We start from the raw sequence: 20,060 nt of genomic DNA, 5'->3' as shown, positions 1-20,060 counted from the left end.
AGTATACTGCACTATCTCTGCACTAATCAATATACAGTATACTGCACTACCTCTGCACTAAACAAGGTACAGTATACTGCACTATCTCTGCACTAATCAAGATACAGTATACTGCACTATCTCTGCACTAATCAATATACAGTATACTGCACTATCTCTGCACTAAACAAGGTACAGTATACTGCACTATCTCTGCACTAATCAAGGTACAGTATACTGCACTAATCAAGGTACAGTATACTGCACTATCTCTGCACTAATCAATATACAGTATACTGCACTAAACAAGGTACAGTATACTACACTATCTCTGCACTAAACAAGGTACAGTATACTGCACTATCTCTGCACTAATCAATATACAGTATACTGCACTACCTCTGCACTAAACAAGGTACAGTATACTGCACTATCTCTGCACTAATCAATATACAGTATACTGCACTAAACAAGGTACAGTATACTGCACTAATCTATATACAGTATACTGCACTATCTCTGCACTAATCAATATACAGTATACTGCACTATCTCTGCACTAATCAATATACAGTATACTGCACTAAACAAGGTACAGTATACTACACTATCTCTGCACTAAACAAGGTACAGTATACTGCACTATCTCTGCACTAATCAATATACAGTATACTGCACTAAACAAGGTACAGTATACTGCACTATCTCTGCACTAATCAATATACAGTATACTGCACTAAACAAGGTACAGTATACTACACTATCTCTGCACTAAACAAGGTACAGTATACTGCACTATCTCTGCACTAATCAATATACAGTATACTGCACTATCTCTGCACTAAACAAGGTACAGTATACTGCACTATCTCTGCACTAATCAATATACAGTATACTGCACTAAACAAGGTACAGTATACTGCACTAATCTATATACAGTATACTGCACTATCTCTGCACTAATCAATATACAGTATACTGCACTATCTCTGCACTAATCAATATACAGTATACTGCACTAAACAAGGTACAGTATACTACACTATCTCTGCACTAAACAAGGTACAGTATACTGCACTATCTCTGCACTAAACAAGATACAGTATACTGCACTATCTCTGCACTAAACAAGGTAAATGTTTCAGGTGAAAGTCTAACCATTCTTCTCCTTTCACTGTTCTACAATATTAAAACGTGTATAAATACAAACATACTGTAATGTATGTTTATTTACACATAAATATGATTATGGATTGATTATGATGATGATTCTGATTATTTACACAAATATTAACAGACCTGTTATCAATAAAATGTCTACTTAATATTGTGCTACAGTTATTCAAGTACTGTAGAGTAGATTGTTGTACAACATTTAATTAGTAAGGTAGTTAAGTTGAATACTCACTTATCGTGTTGCACTGATCTGTATATTGTTGTCCCCTGTTGTCACTGAGAGACCTGAAGCAGTGGGCCTGCTGGTTTTGCATAGCCAGGACCTTAAGGACCAATGGAATGGTCTAAAACTCATGTGAAACTGAAGCACCCAAGGTGTCTCACTTGTTACATTCTGTTAAGTTTCATTTTCCCACAAACTAGTCATTTCTAGCCAATGAGAGAGTGTTGCTAGGCAAACATTATTCTACTCAGGACAGATAGGATCTGAATTCTGATTGGGTGTCGCTTTTTAACCTTGGATGCTTGCCAGAATCAGAAGATAGGCGTCACATTCTGACCTTAGTTCCTTTGTTTTGTCTTTGTTTTAGTATGGTCAGGGCGTGAGTTGGGGTGGGCAGTCTATGTTTGTTTTTCTATGTTGGTTTTTTAACCTATTTTCTTCTCAGAAGGAGACTTCTATGTGTTCAACACATTTCATTTTATCCAAAGATGTGGCCTATCTTATGATTCTGGCAAGCAGCCAAGGTTGAACAGCCGATACCCAATCAAAATTCAGATTTAGCCTATCCTGAGTAGAATAATGTTTGCCAAGCAACATTCTCTCATTGGCTAGAATTGAGTATGTGCTGGGAAAATGAAACCTAGCAGAATGTAAGCTGCAGCACATTGGGCGCTTTAATTTTGCATGAGTTTTAGACCATTCCATTGGTTGAGGTAAATCTCCACCCACCTGGGGCATCTGGCTATGCAAAACCAGCAGGCCCACTGCTTCAGGTCTCTCAGTGACAACAGGGGACAACAATATACAGATCAGTGCAACACGATAAGTGAGTATTCAACTTAACTACCTTACTAATTAAATGTTGTACAACAATCTACTCTACAGTACTTGAATAACTGTAGCACAATATTAAGTAGACCTTTTATTGATAACAGGTCTGTTAATATTTGTGTAAATAATCAGAATCATCATCATAATCAATCCATAATCATATTTATGGGTAAATAAACATACGTTACAGTATGTTTGTATTTATACACGTTTTAATATTGTAGAACAGTGAAAGGAGAAGAATGGTTAGACTTTCACCTGAAACATTTACCTTGTTTAGTGCAGAGATAGTGCAGTATACTGTATATTGATTAGTGCAGAGATAGTGCAGTATACTGTACCTTGTTTAGTGCAGAGATAGTGCAGTATACTGTATATTGATTAGTGCAGAGATAGTGCAGTATGCTGTATATTGATTAGTGCAGAGATAGTGCAGTATACTGTATCTTGATTAGTGCAGAGATAGTGCAGTATACTGTACCTTGTTTAGTGCAGAGATAGTGTAGTATACTGTACCTTGTTTAGTGCAGTATACTGTATATTGATTAGTGCAGAGATAGTGCAGTATACTGTACCTTGTTTAGTGCAGTATACTGTATATTGATTAGTGCAGAGATAGTGCAGTATAATGTACCTTGATTAGTGCAGTATACTGTATATTGATTAGTGCAGAGATAGTGCAGTATACTGTACCTTGTTTAGTGCAGTATACTGTATATTGATTAGTGCAGAGATAGTGCAGTATACTGTACCTTGTTTAGTGCAGTATACTGTATATTGATTAGTGCAGAGATAGTGCAGTATACTGTACCTTGATTAGTGCAGAGATAGTGCAGTATACTGTACCTTGTTTAGTGCAGAGATAGTGCAGTATACTGTACCTTGTTTAGTGCAGAGATAGTGCAGTATACTGTACCTTGTTTAGTGCAGAGATAGTGCAGTATACTGTATATTGATTAGTGCAGAGATAGTGCAGTATACTGTATCTTGATTAGTGCAGAGATAGTGCAGTATACTGTACCTTGTTTAGTGCAGAGATAGTGTAGTATACTGTACCTTGTTTAGTGCAGTATACTGTATATTGATTAGTGCAGAGATAGTGCAGTATACTGTACCTTGTTTAGTGCAGTATACTGTATATTGATTAGTGCAGAGATAGTGCAGTATAATGTACCTTGATTAGTGCAGTATACTGTATATTGATTAGTGCAGAGATAGTGCAGTATACTGTACCTTGTTTAGTGCAGTATACTGTATATTGATTAGTGCAGAGATAGTGCAGTATACTGTACCTTGTTTAGTGCAGTATACTGTATATTGATTAGTGCAGAGATAGTGCAGTATACTGTACCTTGATTAGTGCAGAGATAGTGCAGTATACTGTACCTTGTTTAGTGCAGAGATAGTGCAGTATACTGTACCTTGTTTAGTGCAGAGATAGTGCAGTATACTGTACCTTGTTTAGTGCAGAGATAGTGCAGTATACTGTATATTGATTAGTGCAGAGATAGTGCAGTATACTGTATATTGATTAGTGCAGAGAGTGCAGTATACTGTACCTTGTTTAGTGCAGAGATAGTGCAGTATACTGTATATTGATTAGTGCAGTATACTGTATATTGTTTAGTGCAGAGATAGTGCAGTATACTGTATATTGATTAGTGCAGAGATAGTGTAGTATACTGTACCTTGGGTCAACACCCATCTTATAGCAGGTTGTTGCTGTGAGGGACACACCTCCAGATTTTTGTCAGTACTGACTAAGGTCAAACTGCTTAGACGTTGCATGTATCAACCAATGGTTGACTGATGTGGTTAGCGGATATGTAAAATACCTATCCAGGTGTTGTAAGATCTGGTGTCAGCAACATCTGAGCAGAGGAACAGAGGAACACATCCTTTGTGTTCAGACACCTCCTGATTTACACATTTAGCACTGTTTTCAGTTATACTGATTCCACTTCATTATTGTCTGAACTGTTCCTGTCTGTCAACACAGTAGATGTGATGTTTGATGGTAATGGAACACAGCCTCTAACTGGTCTGTCTGGTCTTAACAGCAGCAGACAGGCAGCGGTAGAATAATAACCATGTTTAGAATGTCATTTGATACGCCCCATATGAGCACATTCTGTTCACCTGATGTGGGCTACGTTGTTAAGGAAAGTACTGTGTTTATCCACAGTTATACAGCATATCACTGTTTTATAGTTTATAGTTTAACCTGTTGATGCTCTGGGGGCGCTATTTCATTTTTGGATGAAAAACGTTCCCGTTTTAAACAAGATATTTTGTCACAAAAAGATGCTCGACTATGCATATAATTGATAGCTTTCGAAAGAAAACACTCTGACGTGTCCAGAACTACCAAGATATTTTCTGTGCGTGCCCTAGAACGTGAGCTTCAGGCAAAACCAAGATGAGACGGCATCCAGGAAAAGAGCAGGATTTTTGAGGCTCTGTTTTCCATTGTCTCCTTATATGGCTGTGAATGCGAGAGGAGTGAGTCAACCCTTTCTGTCGTTTCCCCAAGGTGTCTGCAGCATTGTGACGTATTTGTAGGCAGATCATTGGAAGATTGACCATAAGAGACCACATTTACCAGGTGTCCGCCCGGTGTCCTGCGCCGAAATTGGTGCGCAAAAGTCAGCTGCCAGTATTTTTCCATGGGATTCAGAGAGGAAAGCAAGCTTCCACGAACGATATATCAATGAAGAGATATGTGAAAAAACACCTTGAGGATTGATTCCAAACAACGTTTGCCATGTTTCGGTCGATATTATGTAGTTAATTCGGAAAAAGTTTTACGTTGTAGGTGACTGAATTTTCGGTTCGTTTCGGTAGCCAGACGCAATGTAGAAAACGGAACGATTTCTCCTACACACAGACGCTTTCAGGAAAAACTGCGCATTTGGTATGTAACTGAGAGTCTCCTTATTGAAAACATCAGAAGCTCTTCAAAGGTAAATGATTTTATTTATTTGGTTATCTGGTTTTTGTGAAAATGTTGCGTGCTAAATGCTACTCAAAATGCTATGCTAGCTTTGCATACTCTTACACAAATTAGTCAATTTCTATGGTTCAAAAGCATATTTTGAAAATCTGAGATGACAGTGTTGTTAAGAAAAGGCTAAGCTTGAGAGCAGACGCATTATTTTCATTTTATTTGCGATTTTCAGAAATCGTTAACGTTGCGTTATGCTAATGAGCCTGAGGCTTTAGTCACGATCCCGGATCCGGGATGGGGAGTTCCAAGAGGTTTTAATAGTTTAAAAAAAATTATTATCTGTAAAAGTAGAAACTTTGCAGAACACTGCATGAGGCACCGAAGAAATGTGGACTTGCAATGAGGTCATCGTCTGTTTCCATGTTTTTGATTGGCTGCAGTTTTAGTAATGGAACAAGCAAGAGGAAGGACTCTGAAGATTCTGTTCCTGTTGACACTCTGGCTGCAAGACTTCACTGGTCAATGCCAAGGTACACACACACACACACACACACTACACACACTACACACGCTACACACGCACAACACAACACACACACGCTACACACACACACACACACACGCTACACACACACAACATAACACACACACACACACTACACACACACACACACACTACACGCTACACACACACACACGCTACACACACATGCTATACACACACACACACACTTGTTTTTTTGGATCCCATTGTCTTTTCCAGAGGCTAGATATTCTTCCTGGGGTCAACAGAAAACTCAAAACATGACAAGTAACTAAACACTGATAGACAAGGACAGTCACACAAATACATAAATATATTATTATAATACAATACAAAAAACATGTTTGTTTGTTTGTGTGTCCCTTCACTTGTCCTGCCATTCCATGAGTAGATATTTAATATTTATTTATTTGTTTAATTTTGGACTTGTGGACTGTGAAGCGACCTCTGGTGGCATGTCTTATTGGGTATATATTGGTGTATAAGCTGAATGTTATTTGACTAGAAGAGAAGCAGTTAATGTCTTGTCAACCCTCAACCAGGAAAGACACACACACACACAGAGTTTTCAGTAGCCTTTTATCAAGACACCCACTATCAGTGTTAGCAGTTGATGTTACTCTTCAATAGCACAGACCCCAAAGCAAATCAGCGTGAGAAAAATAGTTTTATTCAAAGAGGACAAATCATAGATGTTATGCTGAGAGGTAGATGTTCATTCTCCCCTGTCCTCAGTGATTCTCTCCACAGAACAAAGGGACAGGATGTAGTGTTATAACCCAACCATATCCTGTGGTTGACCAGTTAGAATTCCTTGCAATAAAACTGGTCCAATGGCAAAATAACAAGTAACCTATTTCAGTCTCAATGTCTAGACAAATTTCTCCCAGGTCTCTGACCCATTGATCAATAATTCCCAATTACAGAAAAAAACACTATTTTTATTGATCATAAGTAATCTATTGACCTCTCGTCCTCTGCGTTGTGTAGTTATCGTAAAATATTCTTACACTCCCCCTAGACCATTTTAAAAAGAAATATACTTAAAATTTATTTTTGGAAACTAATAGAAAACATCAGCATTAAGCATAAAATCATTCACATTAAACACATTACATTTCTATAAAACACAAAGGACATATTTGTAACGTTCGTCCTGGAAAGAAGGTCACCAAAACGCAGTGTGGTAAGTGTTCATTGTAATTTAATAGATAAACTGAACACTGAAACAACAAAGAGAGTGAACGAAACGAAACAGTTCTGGCTGGTGCAGACACAAAACATCTACCCACAACAGACAGGTGGGAAAAGGCTACCTAAGTATGGTTCTCAATCAGAGACAAGGATAGACAGCTGCCTCTAATTGGGAATCATACCAAAAAAATCCCAACATAGAAAAAACAACCTAGAACCCCACATAGACGATAGACAGCTGCCTCTGATTGAGAACCCTACCCGGCCAAACACAGAGTAAAGAAAACATAGAACACCAGACATAGAATGCCCACCCCAACTCACTCTCTGACCAAACCAAAAGAGGCATAAAAAGGATCTCTAAGGTCAGGGCATGACAATGTTTTACTTGATGTTACAATAAGAAATAGATTTCAAACAGAGTTATAGAAAATAAGTATTAACAGGTGTAATGATGATGTCCCTTACGATTCCTACCACATCCTGTATTAGGAGGAAACTCACACGAAAAAAGAATTGTCTACAAGACAACAATAGTCCATTGTCCTATTGGCAAGGTAATCATTCACCAAAGTGACCAGCTCTTCCACACTGGTATCAGTCCCACATAGACAACTATTAGAGATGATGTTCTGACAGTCTGCCCGTAGTGAGGAATTCTTCTTCCGTTCCACTGGTTGATGAGGACTTCTCTAATGAACACTTCACCGGTGACCTGGTGTCATTTCAGGTAGTCGTTGGGTCCAGGGATATTGCTGCAGCTTCAGACAGTAGATTCTCGTAACCTGTAACGAAGGACACAATGATGAAAGTAACGTCCTGGTTTCAAGAGAAATGTATATTTCACATAGAGTAAGCATGTCCCGATTTTCATGAAAACGTTAGACATTTCACCTAGATTTCCCTAATATGACGACTGCAGTTGTCACGAGTCCGACCGAGGGTGGTTTCCCTTCCCGGGCGGGTGGCGCTCGGCGGTCGTCGTCACCGGCCTATTAGCTGCCACTGATTGTCTTTCCTCCCCCTCCTTGTATGTTTATTGGTAGCACCTGTTTGTGATGATTAGTTTGTCTTTATTAGACAGCCGGCCCGCCTGGTTGTTGTGCGGGATTAATGATTGTAAGGAAGGAAAGAAACAATAAGTATTCAAAACACCCCTAAGCTAGACTAGCCTACTTCACCAACAGCTAACTAACTAACTAACCAAAAACACCCCTAAGATAGACTAGCCTACTTCACCAACAGCTAACTAACTAACCAAAAACACCCATAAGCTAGCCTAGCCTACTTCACCAACAGCTAACTAACTAACCAAAAACACCCCTAACCTAGACTAGCCTACTTCACCAACAGCTAACTAACTAACCAAAAACACCCCTAAGCTAGACTAGCCTACTTCACCAACAGCTAACTAACTAACCAAAAACACCCCTAAGCTAGACTAGCCTACTTCACCAACAGCTAACTAACTAACCAAAAACACCCATAAACTAGACTAGCCTACTTCACCAACAGCTAACTAACTAACCAAAAACACCCATAAGCTAGCCTAGCCTACTTCACCAACAGCTAACTAACTAACCAACAACACCCCTAAACTAGACTAGCCTAATTCACCAACAGCTAACTAACTAACCAAAAACACCCCTAAGCTAGACTAGCCTACTTCACCAACAGCTAACTAACTAACCAAAAATACAGTGGGTGGTCCACCCAGTTCCCCATTATGAGCAACACTTGATAATGACCTTCCCATTTTGGCCCTATTGTGTCTGTTACATGTGTTTGTTACCATCACCCACTGTCCTGGTACTACATCACGTCTCCCTACAGGAGTCTCACGTCTCTGTTACAAGTGTTTGTTACCATCACCCACTGTCCTGGTACTACATCACGTCCCCCTACAGGAGTCCCACGTCTCTGTTACATGTGTTTGTTACCATCACCCACTGTCCTGGTACTACATCACGTCTCCCTTCAGGAGTCTCACGTCTCTGTTACATGTGTTTGTTATCATCACCCACTGTCCTGGTACTACATCACGTCCCCCTTCCGGAGTCTCACGTCTCTGTTACATGTGTTTGTTATCATCACCCACTGTCCTGGTACTACATCACGTCTCCCTTCCGGAGTCTCACGTCTCTGTTACATGTGTTTGTTACCATCACCCACTGTCCTGGTACTACATCACGTCCCCCTTTAGGAGTCTCACGTCTCTGTTACATGTGTTTGTTACCATCACCCACTGTCCTGGTACTACATCACGTCTCCCTTCCGGAGTCTCACGTCTCTGTTACATGTGTTTGTTACCATCACCCACTGTCCTGGTACTACATCACGTCCCCCTTCAGAAGTCCCACGTCTCTGTTACATGTGTTTGTTACCATCACCCACTGTCCTGGTACTACATCACGTCCCCCTTCCGGAGTCCCACGTCTCTGTTACATGTGTTTGTTACCATCACCCACTGTCCTGGTACTACATCACGTCCCCCTTCCGGAGTCCCACGTCTCTGTTACATGTGTTTGTTACCAGCACCCACTGTCCTGGTACTACATCACGTCCCCCTTCCGGAGTCCCACGTCTCTGTTACATGTGTTTGTTACCATCACCCACTGTCCTGGTACTACATCACGTCCCCCTTACGGAGTCTCATGTCTCTGTTACATGTGTTTGTTACCATCACCCACTGTCCTGGTACTACGTCACGTCCCCCTTTAGGAGTCTCACGTCTCTGTTACATGTGTTTGTTACCATCACCCACTGTCCTGGTACTACATCACGTCCCCCTTTAGGAGTCTCACGTCTCTGTTACATGTGTTTGTTACCATCACCCACTGTCCTGGTACTACATCACGTCCCCCTTCCGGAGTCTCACGTCTCTGTTACATGTGTTTGTTACCATCACCCACTGTCCTGGTACTACATCACGTCCCCCTTCCGGAGTCTCACGTCTCTGTTACATGTGTTTGTTATCATCACCCACTGTCCTGGTACTACGTCACGTCCCCCTACAGGAGTTAATCCCCACGTCTCTGTTACATGTGTTTGTTACCATCACCCACTGTCCTGGTACTACATCACGTCTCCCTTCAGGAGTCCCACGTCTCTGTTACATGTGTTTGTTACCATCACCCACTGTCCTGGTACTACATCACGTCCCCCTTTAGGAGTCCCACGTCTCTGTTACATGTGTTTGTTACCATCACCCACTGTCCTGGTACTACATCACGTCCCCCTTCAGGAGTCTCACGTCTCTGTTACATGTGTTTGTTACCATCACCCACTGTCCTGGTACTACATCACGTCCCCCTACAGGAGTCCCACGTCTCTGTTACATGTGTTTGTTACCATCACCCACTGTCCTGGTACTACATCACGTCCCCCTACAGGAGTCCCACGTCTCTGTTACATGTGTTTGTTACCATCACCCACTGTCCTGGTACTACATCACGTCCCCCTTCAGGAGTCTCACGTCTCTGTTACATGTGTTTGTTACCATCACCCACTGTCCTGGTACTACATCACGTCCCCCTTACGGAGTTATTCCCCAAGTCTCTGTTACATGTGTTTGTTACCATCACCCACTGTCCTGGTACTACATCACGTCCCCCTTCCGGAGTCTCACGTCTCTGTTACATGTGTTTGTTACCATCACCCACTGTCCTGGTACTACATCACGTCCCCCTTCCGGAGTCTCACGTCTCTGTTACATGTGTTTGTTACCATCACCCACTGTCCTGGTACTACATCACGTCCCCCTACAGGAGTCCCACGTCTCTGTTACATGTGTTTGTTACCATCACCCACTGTCCTGGTACTACATCACGTCCCCCTACAGGAGTTAATCCCCACGTCTCTGTTACATGTGTTTGTTACCATCACCCACTGTCCTGGTACTACATCACGTCCCCCTTCAGGAGTCTCACGTCTCTGTTACATGTGTTTGTTACCATCACCCACTGTCCTGGTACTACATCACGTCCCCCTTCCGGAGTTATTCCCCAAGTCTCTGTTACATGTGTTTGTTACCATCACCCACTGTCCTGGTACTACATCACGTCCCCCTTCCGGAGTCTCACGTCTCTGTTACATGTGTTTGTTACCATCACCCACTGTCCTGGTACTACATCACGTCCCCCTTCAGGAGTCTCACGTCTCTTTTACATGTCTGTCTGATGTCTCCAATATGAATTTTAGCTGTGTTTTGTGCGTTTCCGTTCTCAGTAGGGTGGGCTCCGATTTCAAGTTTTCATAACAATCGGTAATCGGCATTTTTGGACGCCGATTATGGACGATTATATTGATCTCCACGAGTAGACTGAGTGGCAGGCTGACCACCTGTTACATTGATCTCCACGAGGAGGCTGACTGGCAGGCTGACCACCTGTTACATTGATCTCCACGAGGAGACTGAGTGGCAGGCTGACCACCTGTTACATTGATCTCCACGAGGAGGCTGAGTGGCAGGCTGACCACCTGTTACATTGATCTCCACGAGGAGGCTGCGTGGCAGGCTGACCACCTGTTACATTGATCTCCACGAGGAGGCTGCATGGCAGGCTGACCACCTGTTACATTGATCTCCACGAGGAGGCTGCGTGGCAGGCTGACCACCTGTTACATTGATCTCCACGAGGAGACTGCATGGCAGGCTAACCACCTGTTACATTGATCTCCACGATGAGACTGAGTGGCAGGCTGACCACCTGTTACATTGATCTCCACGAGGAGACTGAGTGGCAGGCTGACCACCTGTTACATTGATCTCCACGAGGAGGCTGCATGGCAGGCTGACCACCTGTTACGCGAGTGCAGCAAGGAGCCAAGGTAAGATGCTAGCTAGCATTAAACTATCTTAGAAAAAAACATCAATCTTAACATAATCACTAGTTCACAGCCGGTTATTATGTTGATTGATGTCTCTGTCCAGTCGTGACAGCCTGTCAATGATGTTATCCTAGTTTTGTCTCTGCCAGTCCATAGTTGTGGAAACAAAAGTTTTTCACTGCTGGGTGATTACACTCAATTCCTCCAAAAATGGAGCACCTTCATCTTCCATGTTGGGTAACCTACTGTGTCTAACCACCTCTGCTCTAAACCTTTCTTCAAATTTAACAAACGATTCTTTCAGTTTTTGAACACATTTGGTGATTGCATTGGTCAATCCCTTAAGGAAAACATGTCTGGCTCTCCATCCATCGGCCACATCTTGCTCTTCACCACCCATTGTTCAGAGCCTTAAGGAAAACATGTCTGGCTCTCCATCCATCGGCCACATCTTGCTCTTCACCACCCATTGTTCAGAGCCTTAAGGAAAACATGTCTGGCTCTCCATCCATCGGCCACATCTTGCTCTTCACCACCCATTGTTCAGAGCCTTAAGGAAAACATGTCTGGCTCTCTATCCATCGGCCATATCTTGCTCTTCACCACCCATTGTTCAGAGCCTTAACCTCTTGAAACTCTAGGGGCGCTATATCATTTTTGGATAAAAAGACGTGCCCGTTTTAAGAGCAATATTTTGTCACAAAAAGATGCTCGACTATGCATATAATTGGTAGCTTTGGAAAGAAAACACTGACGTTTCCAGAACTGCAAAGATATTTTCTGTGCGTGCCCTAGAACGTGAGCTTCAGGCAAAACCAAGATGAGACGGCATCCAGGAAATGAGCAGGATTTTTGAGGCTCTGTTTTCCATTGTCTCCTTATATGGCTGTGAATGCGAGAGGAGTAAGTCTGCCCTTTCTGTCGTTTCCCCAAGGTGTCTGCAGCATTGTGACGTATTTGTAGGCATATCATTGGAAGATTGACCATAAGAGACCACATTTACCAGGTGTCCGCCCGGTGTCCTGCGCCGAAATTGGTGCGCAAAAGTCAGCTGCAAGTATTTTTCCACAGAATTCAGAGGAGAATGCAGGCTTCCACGAACGATATATCAATGAAGAGATATGTGAAAAAACACCTTGAGGATTGATTCCAAACAACGTTTGCCATGTTTCGGTCGATATTATGGAGTTAATTCGGAAAAAGTTTGACGTTGTAGGTGACTGAATTTTCGGTTCATTTCGGTAGCCAAATGTGATGTACAAAACGGAGCGATTTCTCCTACACACAGACGCTTTCAGGAAAAACTGCGCATTTGGTATGTAACTGAGAGTCTCCTCATTGAAAACATCCGAAGCTCTTCAAAGGTAAATGATTTTATTTGGTTATCTGGTTTTTGTGAAAATGTTGCGTGCTAAATGCTACTCAAAATGCTAAGCTAGCTTAGCATACTCTTACACAAATTAGTCAATTGCTATGGTTCAAAAGCATATTTTGAAAATCTGAGATGACAGTGTTGTTAAGAAAAGGCTAAGCTTGAGAGTAGGCGCATTATTTTCATTTTATTTGCGATTTTCAGAAATCGTTAACGTTACATTATGCTAATGAGCTTGAGGCTATAACTGTATACAGGTTTTTTTCATAGCCAAACGTGAACAAAACGGAGGGATTTGTCCTACACAAATAATATTTTTTTGAAAAACTGCACATTTGCTATGTAACTGAGAGTCTCCTCATTGAAAACATCCGAAGCTCTTCAAAGGTAAATTATTTTATTTATTTGGTTATCTGGTTTTTGTGAAAATGTTGCGTGCTAAATGCTACTCAAAATGCTAAGCTAGCTTAGCATACTCTTACACAAATTAGTGAATTGCTATGGTTCAAAAGCATATTTTGAAAATCTAAGATGACAGTGTTGTTAAGAAAAGGCTAAGCTTGAGAGTAGGCGCATTATTTTCATTTTATTTGCGATTTTCAGAAATCATTAACGTTGCGTTATGCTAATGAGCCTGAGGCTTTAGTCACGATCCCGGATCCGGGATGGAGAGTTTCAAGAAGTTAAGGAAAACATGTCTGGCTCTCCATCCATCGGCCACATCTTGCTCTTCACCACCCATTGTTCAGAGCCTTAAGGAAAACATGTCTGTCTCTCCATCCATCGGCCACATCTTGCTCTTCACCACCCATTGTTCAGAGCCTTAAGGAAAACATGTCTGGCTCTCCATCCATCGGCCACATCTTGCTCTTCACCACCCATTGTTCAGAGCCTTAAGGAAAACATGTCTGGCTCTCCATCCATCGGCCACATCTTGCTCTTCACCACCCATTGTTCAGAGCCTTAAGGAAAACATGTCTGGCTCTCCATCCATCGGCCACATCTTGCTCTTCACCACCCATTGTTCAGAGCCTTAAGGAAAACATGTCTGGCTCTCCATCCATCGGGCACATCTTGCTCTTCACCACCCATTGTTCAGAGCCTTAAGGAAAGCATGTCTGGCTCTCCATCCATCGGCCACATCTTGCTCTTCACCACCCATTGTTCAGAGCCTTAAGGAAAACATGTCTGGCTCTCCATCCATCGGCCATATCTTGCTCTCCACCACCCAAGGAAAACATGTCTGGCTCTCCATCCATCGGCCACATCTTGCTCTTCACCATCCATTGTTCAGAGCCTTAAGGAAAACATGTCTGGCTCTCCATCCATCGGCCATATCTTGCTCTTCACCACCCACCGCTCTATAAACCTTTTCTTCAAGTTTGCCATGTTCATGGCTGTTCAAAACAAAGGCAAATAACTGTAACCCATCGTATGGATGTAGATTGTAGAGTTTCTTAACGCTTCAAAAGGTCCCATGTCTTCATAACCAACCGTCTCGTGGATGTTTCAAAGTTTTGACTATTCATCCAACTGTTTTAGAGATTTATGTGTGATTACTGTCACTGGAGGTTTGTCTTTACTGCCTTTTACAGCCTGGTTGGCGTAAGAGATTGTTCGTCACCGCTGTCAGTATCTGTTGACTCAAAGCCAGGCAGTGCTGACCAGATGCTTACAACCTGATCTGCCTTGTTCAACTCAGTGGGGGGTAGATGGAGTGAACAAAAGGTCCACATGTTGGGGCCAAGTCTGTTTTTACGACCCTTGTCTGTAATTGTTGAATTTCTCCTTTCACAGTTTTTATCTGTTCACCAAGAGCTCTCAAACTATCTGTATCTCTCTGCAATGTCCTATCACGGTCCTATCACCATCTTGTTTTTATCAACGAGTAAGACATTCTCTGTATTTTTCCCCAAGCATTTTGTATGTCAGACAGATTCCATATTACATCTTTGTCAACAATGACAGAATATGTCTTTATTAGGGCAGCAAGTAGCCTAGTGGTTAGAGTGTTGGACTAATAACCGAAAGGTTGCAAAATCGAATCCCCCAGCTGACAAGGAAAAAATATGTTGTTCTGCCCCTGAACAAGGCAGTTAACCCACTGTTCCTAGGCCATCATTGAAAATAAGAATTTGTTCTTAATTAACTGACTTGCCTAGTTAAATAAAGGTAAAATAAAACAATTATCTTGCCTACACCTCTCTACTTTGAAATGGTTCTTCATATCACTAGACAGTGAATTTAAAATATTTTTCATGCTCACATCTGGAGGAGCTGTTCCACCCTTTTCCAGAGTGGTTTTATAACTAACAATGCAATTTCATTAACTTCAAAGGTTGCATAATATATATCTCTATGTTTATATATATCCCCCCAAAAAACAAAATCATAAATATAGTGGGGAGAACAAGTATTTGATACACTGCCGATTTTGCAGGTTTTCCTACTTACAAAGCATGTAGAGGTCTGTCATTGTTATCATAGGTACACTTCAACTGTGAGAGACAAACATCATCCAGAAAATCACATTGTATGATTTTTAAGTAATTAATTTGCATTTTATTGGCAGTGTATCAAATACTTGTTCTCCCCATTGTATTTATATACACTGCTCAAAAAAATAAAGGGAACACTTAAACAACACAATGTAACTCCAAGTCAATCACACTTCTGTGAAATCAAAACTGTCCACTTAGGAAGCAACACTGATTGCCAATACATTTCACATGCTGTTGTGCAAATGGAATAGACAACATGTGGAAATTATAGACAATTAGCAAGACACACCCAATAAAGGAGTGGTTCTGCAGGTGGTGACCACAGACCACTTCTCAGTTCCTATACTTCCTGGCTGATGTTTTGGTCACTTTTGAATGCTGGCGGTGCTTTCACTCTAGTGGTAGCATGAGACGTAGTCTACAACCCACACAAGTGGCTCAGGTAGTGCAGCTCATCCAGGATGGCACATCAATGCGAGCTGTGGCAAGAAGGTTTGCTGTTTGCTGTCAGCGTAGTGTCCAGAGCATGGAGGCGCTACCAGGAGACAGGCCAGTACATCAGGAGACGTAGAGGAGGCCGTAGGAGGGCAACAACCCAGCAGCAGGATCGCTACCTCCGCCTTTGTGCAAGGAGGAGCAGGAGGAGCACTGCCAGAGCCCTGCAAAATGACCTCCAACAGGCCACAAATGTGCATGTGTCTACTCAAACGGTCAGAAACAGACTCCATGAGGGTGGTATGAGGGCCCGACATCCACAGGTGGGGGTTGTGCTTACAGACCAACACCGTGCAGGACGTTTGGCATTTGCCAGAGAACACCAAGATTGGCAAATTCGCCACTGGCGCCCTGTGCTCTTCACAGATGAGGGCAGGTTCACACTGAGCACATGTGACAGACATGACAGAGTCTGGAGATGCCGTGGAGAACGTTCTGCTGCCTGCAACATCCTCCAGCATGACCGGTTTGGCGGTGGGTCAGTCATGGTGTGGGGTGGCATTTCTTTGGGGGGCCGCACAGCCCTCCATGTGCTCTCCAGAGGTAGCCTGACTGCCATTAGGTACCAAGAGGAGATCCTCAGACCCCTTGTGAGACCATATGCTGGTGCGGTTGGCCCTGGGTGCCTCCTAATGCAAGACAATGCTCTACCTTATGTGGCTGGAGTGTGTCAGCAGTTCCTGCAAGAGGAAGGCATTGATGCTATGGACTGGCCCGCCCGTTCCCCAGACCTGAATCCAATTGAGCACATCTGGGACATCATGTCTCGCTCCATCCACCAACGCCACGTTGCACCACAGACTGTCCAGGAGTTGGCGGATGCTTTAGTCCAGGTCTGGGAGGAGATCCCTCAGGAGACCATCCGCCACCTCATCAGCAGCATGCCCAGGCGTTGTAGGGAGGTCATACAGGCACGTGGAGGCCACACACACTACTGAGCCTCATTTTGACTTATTTTAAGGACATTACATCATAGTTGGATCAGCCTGTAGTGTGGTTTTCCACTTTAATTTTGAGTGTGACTCCAAATCCAGACCTCCATGGGTTGATAAATTTGATTTCCATTGATCATTTTTGTGTGATTTTGTTGTCAGCACATTCAACTATGTAAAGAAAAAAGTATTTAACAAGAATATTTCATTCATTCAGATATAGGGTGTGTTATTTTAGTGTTCACATTATTTTTTTGAGCAGTGTATATATTTATAACCTCCGTTGAGGACTATAACCTCTTATTTTTCAAAACTGTAGGGCCTGGTTACCCATAAAACTTGTGTTCACTTCAAAAGCTTGTTGAAGTCTTACATTACCCACGTGTCAAAAATTGCTACTCAACTTGCAACTCACTTCTTTGCAAAAAAGAAGGTTTCACAAAAAGGACTCAAACCTTTTTAATAGAGGACTTGAACCCGTATAATAGAGATTTAACAAACCTGTAACAGTGCAAACAAAGGACTAAACCTTATACATTACAGATACGTATCACTCATTGCATTCACTTATTTTATCCTGATTTGGTTCTTTTAAATGATATCCCACTGCTGGCTTGCTTCTGAAGCTAAGCAGGGTTGGTCCTGGTCAGTCCCTGGATGGGAGACCAGACGCTGCTGAAGTGGTGTTGGAGGACCAATAGATCCCACTCTTTCCTCTGGTCTAAAAAAATATCCCAATGTCCCAGGGCAGTGATTGGGGACGCTGCCCTGTGTAGGGTGCCGTCTTACGGATGGGACATTAAACGGATGTCCTGACTCTCTGAGGTCATTAAAGATCCCTTGGCACTTATCGTAGGAGTAGGGGTGTTAACCCCGGTGTCCTGGCTACATTCTCAAGCTGTTCCTCATACCATCATGATCACCTAATCATTACCAGCTAACAATAGGCTCATTCATCCCCCTCCGCTCCCCTGCAACGATTCCTCAGGTCGTTGCTGTAAATGAGAATGTGTTCTCAGACAACTTGGTTAACTTGACAACCTGGTCAAATAACGGTCAAATAAAAATAATAAAAAGATATCGGTCTTGACTCACCAAGCAATATGTTAGCAGTCAATCAGGAAATTAAGAGTTGAATCCAATGGGTTGAGCTCAAAACTCTCTCTCTCTCTTTCCCCTGGAACAATACACAGTTGAGTCATTCCTTGTTGTTGGTTACGACCAATTCATCTTGGTCACGGCACCAAGTGTTAGCAATTGATGTTACTCTTCAATAACACAGACCCCAAAGCAAATGAGGGGGAGAAAAATAAGTTTATTCAAAGAGGACAAATCATATATGTTTTGCTGAGAGGTTGATGTTCATTCTCCCCTGTCCTCAGTGATTCTCTCCTCCGTGATTCTTTCCACAGAACAAAGGGACAGGATGTAGTTGTATAAACCTACCCTAGCCTACAGTTGACCAATTATTATTCCTTGCTATAAAACTGGGCCAATGGCCTATTTCAGGCTCAATGTCTAGACAAATTCCTCCCATATGTCTGACCCATTGATAAATAATCCCCTATTACAGAAAAAACATTATTTCCATTGATCGTTTGAACTCTATTGACGTCTAGTCCTCTTGACCTTTAGTCCTCTGTGTTGTGCATTTATTTTAACATATTATTGCAAAATCAATAATTTATTGTCTGTTTCCACAGTTTCAGGGCAGCCCTCTCACCTGAAGATAGTTCTGCTGGGGAAGACTGGATCAGGGAAGAGTACAACAGGAAACACCATCCTGGGGAGAGAGGTGTTTAAAGCGGGGGCTTCTCCAGTGTCTGTGACTGCACAGAGTGAGAAACGGAGTGGAGTGGTGGATGGGAGGAAGATTGATGTCATCGACACCCCGGGACTCTTTGACACAGCCATGTCTCAAGAAGAGATGAAAAGTGAAATAGTCAGATGTATAGAAATGTCAGTGCCAGGACCTCACGCCTTCCTGCTGGTGATCAGACTGGGGAGGTTCACAGAGGAGGAGAGGAACACTGTGAAGTGGATCCAGGAGAACTTTGGAGAAGAAGCCTCAATGTACACCATCTTGCTGTTCACACATGGAGATCAACTGAAGGGTAAATCAGTGGAGGAGTTTCTGGCTGAGAGCAAAGAGTTACGGAAACTCATCAATATCTGTGGGGGCAGATATCACTCCCTAAACAATGACAAGAGAGAAGACAGTCAGGTCCCAGAGCTGCTGAAGAAGATAGAGGAGATGGTAAAGAAGAATGGAGGACAACACTACAACAATGAGATGTACCAGGAGGCCCAGAGGAAGATCGAAGAGGAGGAGGAGAGGAAGAAACAGGAAAAGGAGAAGAGAGAGAGAGAGAGGAGACAGGAGGAGGAAGAAAGAAGAAGAAGAGAAGAGAAATTGAATGACTGCAAGTGGTCAGCACTTGCCAGTACAGCTGCATTGGGGTTGGGAGCCATGTTCAGCTCTCCATGGTCGTTAACAGCAGGGGCTGCGTTCGCCGCTGTTAAAGCTTATCAGTGCATGGACACCTATTTCACCTCAGAAGACCAGGAGAAATAATATTTCCACATCCACCATCTCAGATTGTTTTCAAATTATGATGAATTATTGTGTTATACAATATAAATAGAATTTGATCTCTGAGAAATTAATAAATAAATAACATTTATTGTGCCTAAATTTTACATTTTAATTGATAGGATTCATATACTATTCAATAAATACAGTACCCAACATCTGATCTGGATACAATTTTTCCCCAACAATGACTAAGAACAAATGGTCAAAAGCCTCAGATCAGATGTTGTGTATTACTTCACACTAATGCCTTGTTATCTGGAGGGCGGCCATTTGCATCTCCCCAATGGTCCTAATGTGGAATCCGTAACCATGCCGATATCATGGACAGTAATGGTTTGAGAACATTCCAAGATTTGGAAGATACATACACATTACCAGATACATACACATTACCAGATACACACACATTACCAGATATATACACATTACCAGATACACAC

General features: G+C 42.4%; 1 protein-coding gene across 1 annotated transcript; it reads left to right on the top strand.

Moving 5' to 3' along the window:
• The first annotated feature begins 2,123 nt into the window (after positions 1-2,123).
• On the top strand, positions 2,124-19,717 carry LOC135536684 (GTPase IMAP family member 7-like). Its single transcript, XM_064962944.1, has 3 exons — positions 2,124-2,204; positions 5,597-5,686; positions 18,728-19,717. The coding sequence occupies exons 2-3, from the start codon at positions 5,605-5,607 to the stop codon at positions 19,597-19,599; spliced, it is 954 nt and encodes a 317-aa protein (XP_064819016.1). The 5' UTR covers positions 2,124-2,204; positions 5,597-5,604; the 3' UTR covers positions 19,600-19,717.
• Positions 19,718-20,060: the final 343 nt, after the last annotated feature.

The sequence above is a fragment of the Oncorhynchus masou genome, unplaced genomic scaffold (genome assembly GCF_036934945.1).
Source record: "Oncorhynchus masou masou isolate Uvic2021 unplaced genomic scaffold, UVic_Omas_1.1 unplaced_scaffold_650, whole genome shotgun sequence".
Taxonomy (NCBI): Eukaryota; Metazoa; Chordata; class Actinopteri; order Salmoniformes; family Salmonidae; genus Oncorhynchus; species Oncorhynchus masou.
The sequence above is the reverse complement of the archived record's forward strand: the minus strand, read 5'-3'. Positions and strand labels throughout refer to the sequence as shown.